The sequence below is a fragment of the Gouania willdenowi genome, chromosome 16, assembly GCF_900634775.1.
Source record: "Gouania willdenowi chromosome 16, fGouWil2.1, whole genome shotgun sequence".
NCBI classification, from domain to species: Eukaryota; Metazoa; Chordata; class Actinopteri; order Blenniiformes; family Gobiesocidae; genus Gouania; species Gouania willdenowi.
The window spans coordinates 4,452,262-4,464,344 of NC_041059.1; the positions used below are offsets into that span (position 1 = coordinate 4,452,262).

The following is a 12,083-nucleotide window of genomic DNA, read 5'->3' on the forward strand; positions in this document are numbered from 1 at the left end:
TAAGCGTCTCAATGTCTTCTTCTTGTTCTTCTCTGTTCTGGTGGGTTAAAAACATCTGCCAGAAACGTGTCCGCCTGTAATACCGGTCCGTCGGAAACACTTCCGTTGTGGCCGGTTTGCATTCATGTTGTGACCTGTTGGCATTTGTGTTCGTTTCTGTAAATGCATTCACCTGACACTTCCCAGCCACCGTATCAAACAGTGCGGAATAGCAAGTACCTCCGCTACTACCACGTTAAAAACACGTAAACAATCTGTTTTGCCGCGGGACTTATGCCAACATGGCGGCGGGGAGGATCGGGGGGAGGGGCTCTAGGCCGTGACGACAACTCCTCATTCTCAATTGTAATTATTATTATTATTATTGTTTTTTAATTGAAATGGTGATTTATACAATAGTAGGGGTGTGCTATCTAAGGATTCGATTGCGGTTCAGGGTGCGATGATTCGATTCTTCAACGATTATTACGATATTATTGATTATCACGATTTCAATGCATCCCCCCTCCCCATTCAAGGTTTCGTTTTTCCTCATACCTTTAAACAAGGTATATATGTGTCACTATTCATTAATTAAAGTAACCAATACACAAATTGACAACATTAATACTTAAAATACACAAAATGATGGAGAAATACACTCAATGACTACAAAAATGCACAGAATGTCAACAGTAATGATCAAAATGACAACAAAAACACACAAAATGATGGAAAAATGCACCGAATGTGCACAGAATTACAACAAAAATGCACAAAATCCTCCAAAAACATACACAACAAAAACTAAAAAAAAACCATTCCAGAAACACACAAAATGACAGACAAAATTACAATCTGATCTGTGGAAATAACTTAAAAAACACACATAACACAAAGAAAACATGTATCACCATAAGCTTTATGTCAAATCACCAAATCCAACTGTAATCATATTACAAAATAAATATAGCAATATGAAAATACCTAAAATATTAGCTTATACAGCTAATTCAATCTGAACCCACACAAAAGATCATTTTCAGTAAAAATAAAGACTGATTCCAAGAGTTTCATGAATCCCACAACAAACTAAACATTTTGCTGTGCACAATCTAAGCAGTTTTAAAAACATAAAACCCATAATATCAGCTGATATTTGCTGATGAAAAATGCCACACAGGCTCATTTATTAACTAACAGCTGCACAATATGTTCCACTTTTGTCCTTTTTCTCCTCTAAGGGACAGCACATGTGAGTGAGTTCTGTAGTGTGGCTTGTTTAGATGAAGGCCTGAGTTAGGACGCATTTAAAAACAACTTTTAATACAAAATAAGCTATAGTATATATCTCAGAAATATGGATGAATTGTAAAGGACAATGTTTGACTGTATGACTAATATTAAATATTTGCATGATGTGAATTGTACTGTGTTACCAATTGGTTGACGTTGGATATTTATTGTGTTTTTGTTGGTAAAAAACAATATTTGAGCATTAAGACCGTACGTATCAGATATGATACAAATTAAGACTGTTACGGTGAAATTTACGGTTACCTCGTCTTTGACACCCTCTGCGTTGGTAAATGATGAAGACCAGACTGAAGAGATGATGAATTAATAAAAAAATGATTTTATTCTAAACTAAATGAAAAGGTACAAAGAAGATGGTCAAAAAAAAGAACACCGCTCCGGCCGGCGGATGAAGTCGTACAAACATTAGATTCAAATCAACATTAATAGCTAAACAGTCACTGTCTTTTGCACAAACATGTAGAAACTCTAAGTAATTAAACACAATTTAACAGCAATAAAAATATTTGATTTCCTGTCTTGTGAATTCAGCAGCTCATGTTTTCCCATTTACCACAAACACAATCTAAACTGCTTTGTGTTGTAAAATTGATGAAAATAGATAAAAAGTGATTGCCTGATATTTATTGTTGTTTTTTTTTTTTTTAAATCGTTTGTAAGGTTACTCAGCAGTTCCAGAGGCCTTTACTGGTTGGTTACTGGTTTCCATCCACAGGTTTGATCCTGATGTGGATGCCATTGAGTGAGCGTAGAACCAATCTGGGGAGGATCTTTGGTTTGAACGTGGGGTCCGCCATGAGCTGGTAGCGTTTCAGGGTCAGAGCTACGGCCACTTTAAGCTCGTTCATGGCAAAGTTCTGTCCAATGCAGTTTCTGAGTTAACAAATTACACAAGAGGATTAAAAACACTAGAACCATCCCTGAAAAACTCGAAACAAAACCAGTCCAGTAGTGGAAGACAATTAAATCACAGATGTAGAACACTTTTTTTAATTTTGTAAATCATATGGTTTTTGTTTTTGTCTTAAATTTTTTATTGGTCTGGAAATTTCTTTTTTTTTGGAATTTTTCTTTCGGTCTTAACTTTTTTTCTAGTCTTTTTTTTTTTTTTTCTTCTTTTTCATTTGTTGCTATTTAGAAAAGTTAACACCAAAAAATTAAAAATCAAGACAAACACAATTAAGGTTAAAAAACAACAACCAAGACCAAAAAAAGATTGTCTAAAAAAAAAATTAAGACAAAAGAAAAATATTAAGACTAAAAAGAAAAAAATCGAGAAAAAATAATTAAAACTAAGAGATTTAGAAAAAAAAAAAATGGATTGTGACAAAAATAAATAAAAAAAAAAAATAAAATCAAATAAAATAACAATTTAAGAAAAAAAAAAAAAAAAAAACAGACAAAAAAAAGATTATGACTAAGAGATTACAACAAAAAACAAGAAAATCAAGACTAAAAGAAAATAGATCAAGGCTAAAAAAACACAAAAAGATAACCATATAATTAAAAAAAAAGTGTTGTGCCACTATTGGATCTGTTTTCTTTTTAGAAAAAGAAAAATATTGTGACAAAAATAAAAAAAAATACAAATCAAGACAGAAAAAAGATAATTTATGTGTTATTATTTTCATTTTATTCCAGTGGCCCTCATCATTTTCTGTAACAAATAGAGACGTGTCAACTGGTGAAATCTTAAAGTGCACTAATGTAAATACTGTATGTCATTGCTGAACAATCATTGACTGATGTCGTGTCATGTGACCACAAACCTTGGTCCAGCAGCAAACGGCACAAAGGCGTGAGGTGATCTTTTGGAAACATTCTCCGGAAGAAAACGCAGAGGATTGAATTCCTGAGAGAGAAAAAAGTTAATAAAAACCATGAGCACATGGTTGAAGTGCTTCAGTTTTTCAACCTTGAGGTCGTGACCCCATGTGGGGTCACCTGGAAAGTTTTTTAAAATTGTTTCATTATTTTAATTTTTCAAAATAAAACGCAATCACAAACAACTGTACTCTATACTTTTACTTTATCAATTATAAATCTAGTTCAAATAAAAAGGATGTTTTTAAATACCTAAGATATTAATGTTGTCATTAATTCTGGATAATCTGTATTTGTAACACAACATAATAAACTAACTCTAGAAAAACTAAATGTATTTGGGGTCACTAGAAATTTGTAATATTAAAATGGGGTCACGTCCCAAAAAAGTTTGGGAACCATTGTTGTTAAAGTGCTTTCTTCAAACTGTTAAAAAAATCCAAATTTACACTGATGCACTTATGAGCAATATTAATTTTGCTTTAGATTTAGTCATAGTCTTTTGACTAAAATACGTCACCAGGATTATTTCAGTTATAATTAGGTTTAGTCATTCAATGTTTTCGTCTAAACTAAATTTTAGTCTGGACTAAATCTGTTACAGATATAGTCGACTAAAATATACAGGATAATAGTTTATGCATTTTTCAAAGATTCAATTAGTATCGATCAACCTGATATGGGATGTTATTCATAAATTATAAATACACACAGATAGATTGGGTGTAATCAATGCATATGATCACATGAGTTCTGATTGTATTTCATCCCATGTGACGGAAATATAGATGTTTTTTATTAGTCGATGAAAATATCAATATATTTTGATATTTGATCATTTATATGCCGGCCTAATTTTAGAGCTGGGTAAAAAATCGATTAATCAAATTTGTAGATAAAAACAATGTTTATTTAGCAAATTTGAGTTTAAAAAAAAAAAAAAAGAATATATATATATATATATATATATTTTTTTTTTTTCCAATTTTTTGTTTTTTTTTTTCCCCACCACAGTTTTTTCAGACTTTTTCACATTCCCTCCTTGTGGGTTACCATAGTGCGATGTGAGCCAGCCCACTCTTTGTTTACATGTGTTACCCTTTAAGTAGGCTATATGTGTGCCACAGGCATGATTAATGTTTTATTCACACTATACTGAGATGCTAAAGCAAGAGTTTATTATTATTTTATTCTAATGTTAAATGTTATAAAATATGTAGTTATCTGATTTCTTAATCAGACAATTTAAGCTACTGTGAAGTTGCTGTTGCACTTTTGTTTAAACCTGGCTTAAAGTTTTAAATTGCTGAATGACAATTGGGTTATTCTATGCTTTTTAACTCTTGAGGACAATCACAGCAATAAAATTGCACTTTTGACAATAGATTTGACATTTGCAATCATTTTTAAGTGCATTAAAAAAAAAAAAAAAGTGGAAAATCAAATCGAAACTTGAATTTTTCTTTTTTGAGGCAAAATCGCCCAGCCCTACCTACTTTATATGAAGAAATAGCATAAAGTAGAAGGAAAAGCACTAATGTACTTACGTTAGGGTTTTCCCACACAGTCTCATTCCTGTGAACTGAATATATCGCTGCAGTAACAACGAAACCTGCAAGAAATCAATAAAAATCATGTAATTCCTATCAACATGAACATCATGTGTTTACCTGCACACTCTAAAGCTAGGTCAGCTTGAACTCTGACACACTTCTCCACAAGCACTTTTTGTAAATATTTAATTAGATTTTACAAAAAAAAAAATTACATAAGAAATGATTACTAGACCCCAGACTGACCTGAGGAAGCAGTTTACAGTCAAACACTTAAGAATCGTACATCAACATGAACCTTTGGAACGTCTCACTGGAACTGTTCTTTGGGTCATTCTAGGTCATTTCTACAAACGGCCCCACGCACTTTGGTCTAAAAAAATTCTGGAATTTTTTACCAATTGTTACATGATTATTTAATGTACATTTTAAATTTGATCAGATGAATTCTGTTTCGCAAATATATATTTGAGGCACACTTGTAATATAAATCCACAGATGATGCAAATTGCTGAATGTGCATTTACAAACTGCTTCTGTGCTGTGAAACATCTGTGCGTTTGTGAGAAATGGGTGCGGTGAAGTTTGAGACTGTCCTGACGTCGTGGGTCAACGAACGTCACCATTGGCTGATAAAAGTGATTGACAAATTCATCAGCCAATCAGGTGTGTTTGCTTTTTTGCTTCTTACATTCTCTCCACACTCTTGTTTGAATACTGCACATGCGCACACATATCAGTAGCTCTGCAATTGGTTTAAAAGTGTGGCGAAAGTGCAAGAAGCCATTTGATTGGCTGTCAATAATCCACGTTGTGTTGTTTATAATTCTCGTATGAATATCACAGACCTGCTGGCAGAGTGCGGCCATCGACGAAGGTCATGGGTTTGGTGAGAGTTCTGGAAATCCCCGGTACAGGAGGGTACAGACGAAGAGACTCTTTGATGCACATTGTGGTGTAAGGAATCTTACTGAGATCATCCCTAAAGTAAAACACATGAAACATGATGAACTACAGCAGTGTTTCTCAAATGGGGGTACATGTACCCTTAGAGGTAAGCAATGGCACTACAGGGGGACTCGAGAGAGAGAGAGAGAAAAAAGAAAATTAACTAAAAAATGGGTTTTATAATGTTTATTTTCAGTTAAAAATGATAATCGTTATAATGATGATGTAAATAAGGGGTGTCAAACTCATTTTAGTTTTCAGGGGCCAAAAATGGAGCAGTTTGATCTCAAGTGGGCCACAGTTTTTAAGCGGGAAAATTAGTAATTTCAACATTATTCTGCCCTAGTTTGCACTTCTACATATACATAAAATACCAAAATATGTAAGAAACTGACAATATCCAAGCAATTACTTATGTGACAGATAGGAGTCCCAACAGGATCTTCACTTTAAATTTCCTAGATTTTATGACCAATTTTTATTTAATTAAGGGGAATATTATGTAACAATTTGAGGAAAACTCAAGGATTTTGCAAGAAAGAGTTTTTTCAACAGTTTAACATTAAGAATGACTGCAATCGTGCGATATAAGTTGCAGGAAAACTGTGAGCATCTGCAAATATTGTTGAGTTTCATTTACACAATTACACGGAACAAATCGGATGCTCCAAAGGGCCGGATTTGGCCCCTGGGCCGTGAGTTGAGTTGATTAGAACATGAACTAAAAATACAAGGGTCAGTCTTGATTCCACACCAGGCATGAGATGACTGTAAATGATAAAAACTATAGAAATAAATCTATTCAGGAATCACTAAATACTGTTTCATTTCCACTTATTTACAAAGTTAGATTCTTTAAAATGTGTTATCACTGATTTATTCCATCATTTTGATCTATAGTTGTTTTTCCACAGAATTTTGAGCAAAATATTGCAGTCGTAGTCAGACAAAGGGGGTAGGGAATAAGACAAAGGGGGGACTAGAGCCAAACAAGTTTGAGAACCATGGATCCTGAGCACATTGAAAACACAGAAAGCTCTTTCTTCTTTTTTTCTTTCTTACCACTCCATGGTGTCCTTGCCCTCCAAGGCCGTCAAGATCTCATCTCTGCACTTGTTCTGGTGTTCAGGGTGGCAGGCCAGGCTGTAGAGGATGAAGGAGAGGCCACTGGCTGTGGTGTCGTGGCCTTCAAACATAAACGTGTCCACTTCTGCTCGGATATCTGCATCGGACAGACTGTGCTGATGCTCATCCTCAAAGAAAAAAGAAAAACAATCAAACACGTTATCATTGTTTAAAGCACGGGTTCTCAACCTTGGGCTCGCCAGACGCCTTCAAGAAACTTTTTTTTTTACAATTTGAGCCCATTTTTGCCCTTTTACTGCAACTACACCAAACTTTCCATATTTTAACCTATTTTCATCACTTTTTCTTGCCATATTTTTGCTCCTTTTAATGCATTTTTGTTTCATTACTCCCATTTCTGCCACTTCTCCATCACATTTCAATTCCTTTTCTGCACATTTTTTCCACTTTCAAAGACATTTTCGTCACTTTTCTACCTAATGTCGCAAATATTGACAAATTACCGTCATTTTTAACCTCTTTTCACCATATATGATGCTTATTTTTGCCAATTTCACCACAAACACGATTTTTTATGCCCATGATTTACCAGTTTAAACTAATTGTTCCTAGTTTTAAGCCAATATTTTTCTGTCATTTGCAACTTTTAACCCATTTCTATGGTTTTTAAAAACCCATTTCACAGCTACACACACTATGTCCTGCCTAGTTTTGTTAGTAGCTATCATCTTACTGCAGTTGACAATGTTGAATATCAAAGTGATGGTTACTTTAACCACCATTACTGACAAACCTGTCTTACCCTGACTGAATATTAACAGTTTTATATTAAATTTATATCAAATCCTAAAATGATTTTCTGAAAGTAGATATTTCTTTTATCTTTAAAGGATGTTTATTTTATTATTTTAGTACACACATCAGATCATGATGATGACCCATGTACCGGCGCATGACACAATGAATATTCGTCATTGTGGGTTTTATTGGGAGCAAAGATTCAGATTGGTGACCAATGATCAGATCTCTGATTTTAGTAGTGTCGTATATTTCTCCTTTAGTTACAAAGCAAAGCAGTGCATAAGCTTAACCTTTTCTGTTGTTTCATTATCATCATAATCCTTTACAAAAACTTCAACTTTAGGTGTAATAAACTAAGTAGAGGTTAGTTAGGGTTAGTAATAATTAAAAAGAATCTCATCCCAATGGTTGTGTAAAGTAAAGCTGCAACTAACGATTATTTTCATAATCGTTTAAGCGATGAATCAGATTTTTTAAAAATTAAAACATAGTTTATCTATAAAGCACATTTAAACCCTGATTAAACTGAAATACGTGTCTCTCACGCACATACAAACACACACACAAAGATCTGCAGGTGAATCAAATGGCTCTGCATCACGGTCAGTGACACATAAAGCTCAGTTTGTATGGAAGCCCAAAAGAGTCATAATGAAATAAATAAAAACAACATTTTGAAATAAATACCATTTTGATAGATAGACAAATAAGTAATATGACCATTAAAATGTTAAATAAGGTAATATTATTCTTAAATACGTTTTATTATTCTTAAATATCTATTTCCACAATGGCCGTTTTATTTCATAATGTCGTTTTTCAGCAGAATGACTTCGGTCTGTCAATCAAAGCTAGTGGGTTGGACCTCGGCTTGATCCTTTAAGATCGATTAATTTTCCTGGACATCAGTCGTAGCCGTTCTTTGACTGACACAGTGGTAGCAATGGGAGGGAGTATAAATAAAATAATTATTAATAATACAAAAATAAAGCAAGAAAAGTGCAGTGAGATGTGTCTAGCTTGAATGTATTCATTTTGAGTGAGGGAGTGGGTGCGTGTGCGTGTCAGTGGAGCGGATGTGTATAAGTTTGAAGTATCTGATATATCAAACAAATGGCAGCCAGATGACTAAATAATTACGATCAGGCTACAGTACGTACTTTAGCAGAAAGAAGGATATCCAGGAAGTCCAAGTGTCTCTTGGATTGTGTGCTTTGCTTCTTAGTGTCATCTTTAAGTGCTTCTCTTCTTTTCCTTATAACTTCCTCTAAAGATACAAACAGGACAGTAAGTCTTTGTGTGACTGTTATTATTATTATTATTATTGGAGATCTTACCTGTGTGACTGTGAGCCACCTTGCATGCGTTTCTATACCTGAAACCATGTGGGCTGAGATTGAAGATCAGGTCGTTGTGGTAAAAAAACGTTCTGCTTCTCTTACTGGAGAGAAAGCTGAGCTCATACACTGCCTTGATGTACGCATTAGTGCTGCTGAAATAAGAGGTAACCAATAACCAGTAATTCATTTTACAAAGGGAAAAACAACCAAAGCTTTAAGTTGTAAAAAACCAAAGCTCACCCCTCGGTTTGACAGTTGCTGCGGCAGTTGAAAGCACATTTTAAAATAGTGTCCAGAGTCATTAGACTCACATGTTCAAACAACTCAAAGGACTTGCCAGTGTGTGCATATTTTTGCCATTTGTCCTGCAAGATACAAGAAAACTCATCAGGTCTCAATGTCATTGATAGGATTGTCATCAGGGTTAGGGTCAATTGTAATCGTAATGGGTAGTTAATTACAATCATGAGGTGATTATAATTGTAATCGGAATGGAAAAAACATGTTGCTGTTGTAATCGTAATTTAATTTTAATTCTATAAAAACTGTCATTTACAATGTAATTAAATGCAAATATCAATTTTTTTCATTTTTAAAAATAATTTAAAATCTAGGGGTGCAATGACAGAAAAAAGACTCACACCCACACCAAAAATATGAATACCAATATTTTCACTGATTATCAAGCCTATCAAGGAAACCAAGAGAAAAACAAATTGCATGATAGATAATATTGTTTTGTGTATTTTATTTAAGACATGGGTCAAAACTGACCCGTTATCATAAGAGATGCTAACAGGAAGCTAACACAAGAGGAAAGATGCGTTTTATGGGCTTCTTTATTCAGGGCTCAGTAATTGTGATTAATTTAACATAATTGTAATTTACTATTTATCGTAATCATAATTGAGTTGTAATTGAAGATGGATGCAATTGTAATTTTTAAATGTAATTGACCCCAACCCTGATTGTCATACACTTGTAACAATGTAAACAAATGACATACCAGCATGACTTCCGTAGACTCTGCTGTGAGTTTTATGTATGGCTTCAAAATGTCATAATGAAAACCTGGAGTCAGAAGTCGTCGATGACGAAACCACCGTTTTCCTTCAGAAAGCAACAAACCCTTTCCTGAAAACACACACACATGTTGGAGAAAATAGTCGTTCAGTCTATGGGACAGGAACGGTTTGGCACTAAACTACATGTACAGTACGTGCAGGAATGGTTTGGCACTGAACTACATGTACAGTACGTGCAGGAATGGTTTGGCACTGAACTACATGTACAGTACGTGCAGGAATGGTTTGGCACTGGCTGTATGTGTGCATGCATGTTCAGATGTTTAAAGAAAGCTCCCCCGCTGCCAAACAGAACCAAGTCATCTGCCTTGTTTTGTTCCTGCATCTGGACATACATCCATCACGTTTGAGTCAAACTTTAACAGATTAATACTACCTACGTGCATGTTGTTAAGAAGTACAGCTAAACATGGCTTACCAATCCATGACTCCAAAAACCCGTAACGCATTTCATCTTTGGGCTCTGGAAAAAATGAAACGCGCATTATTTTCAAACACTGCCTCCGTGACTTTATATTTGAAATTTCTCATCTACCTGAAGAGGACAGTAAGGTCTTCATGAAGTCAGGATGGTGGACGTTAAGAGCGCAAAATGAAGGACCAAGCCACATGGTGTAAGCATAGGGATACTGCTTCCCCCAAGCCACCATCCTGTCCATCTCTGTTCCATCTCCTTTGAACTGAACATATGAACGATAGATTAGCCAGATATATAGATAGATGGATAGATAGATGGATAGATGGATAGATAGATAGATGGATAGATGGATAGATGGATAGATAGATAGATAGATAGATAGATAGATGGATGGATAGATGGATAGATGGATAGATGGATAGATAGATAGATAGATAGATGGATAGTGACTTACCTCATGCACATTTCCAAACAGAAAGTGAGGCGGTGGTCCTGGGAAAGCTTTAGTGTGTCGAATCAAATGCTTTCTCTTTAACACCAAAGCTGCTAGTTTATACACAACGAGGACTAGTCCTAGAGTAGCAACAAACAGCTTTGACCAGCCTAGGTTAGAGGCCAGTGCCACCTGTACCTCAGACAGCACCATGATTACAGTGTCTGTGACCTACAGCAGGAACCGTCACAAGAAATACCCGCAGACAGTGGGCGGAGGGACTCAAAGGTTCTCTCTAAATAATTAACTGAGATGGATGGAGTTGTGACTAAATGTGTGGGGCATTAAGTTTAGTCTTTAAACAATGCATGGCTGAGAATGGTTAGTAATCAAGGAGTGTTGGAGACACACAAAGCCTGCTGATAGGACGCCCAAACTTAAGTTTACTGTTGTTACTGTTCAAAGGTTTTCATTGATAGAAAGAAACAGTGGGCGTGCACTGTAGCTGTTCCCACTCAACATACTTGAAGCCAAAATATGGCGCATAGGGGCGCTTCCATCTTGCAAATTTGATGTCATTTGGAACCAGTCTGCACAGTAGGGTCTGACGGGAGGAGCCCTGGTAACACGCCCCGCCCATTTAGCGTACTGCCCTCATGACTTACGCAGCCCAGCTACGCCATGGACATAAGTATCTTTCCCCTCTAGAAATTCTACCAACGTCTTGTTCAGATCATAGAGGTTAGTACAAAACCATGATATATTTAAACTGAAATATCTAGTTAAATGGCGTCTCAGCTTTCCTTCACTACGTAACGGCTATTCACAAAAGGGTCTATTCTCCCGTCTGGACTTAAGCGCTTTTTTGCACGGGTGCAGTTACGCGCTTCTCTCCTATGCGTATTTTCCGGTCCAGGTTCCTGACACGCCCACCACATGAAAGTAGAGCAAAACCGCATAGTCTGTGAATGAAGGCGGGTTGAAGGAAAGGAGGCAGTGATTACATTTTTTGGGCTGTCTAGAAATCACGGAACATGGAGTTTTCCCAACGCTTGTAAATGTCATTGAAATCTGTGAAAATGATAAAGTTCACTTTTAATTTGAAACGTCTTCATTGATAAACAATGTAACAGGTTGATTTGATCAGATCATTGATCAGATTATTGCAGTGTGACTGAGGATCGGCCGCATTCTGTCCGAGTCACAGTTAAAATCTCTCTCCTTGATCATCATCATCATCATCATCATCATCATCATCGCTGTAAAGCGTGACCAAGTTAAATGCTGTAGATATGAGGA

The 12,083-nt window shown here is 35.5% G+C and overlaps 1 protein-coding gene across 2 annotated transcripts; it reads right to left on the reverse strand.

Annotated features, from left to right (window-relative positions):
• Positions 1 to 1,595: 1,595 nt before the first annotated feature.
• On the reverse strand, positions 1,596 to 11,034 carry LOC114478306 (cytochrome P450 4B1-like). Of its 2 annotated transcripts, none has more exons than XM_028471295.1 (12): positions 10,806 to 11,034; positions 10,469 to 10,613; positions 10,352 to 10,396; positions 9,855 to 9,982; positions 9,089 to 9,213; positions 8,846 to 8,997; positions 8,669 to 8,775; positions 6,684 to 6,874; positions 5,522 to 5,655; positions 4,668 to 4,732; positions 3,066 to 3,148; positions 1,596 to 2,169 (listed from the first exon to the last, which is right to left on the reverse strand). In XM_028471295.1, the coding sequence occupies exons 1-12, from the start codon at positions 10,995 to 10,997 to the stop codon at positions 1,992 to 1,994; spliced, it is 1,545 nt and encodes a 514-aa protein (XP_028327096.1). In that variant the 5' UTR covers positions 10,998 to 11,034; the 3' UTR covers positions 1,596 to 1,991. The 2 variants fall into 2 exon arrangements, with proteins under 2 accessions (XP_028327096.1, XP_028327095.1); XM_028471294.1 differs by having other exon boundaries at positions 8,846 to 9,000; positions 10,806 to 11,027.
• Positions 11,035 to 12,083: the final 1,049 nt, after the last annotated feature.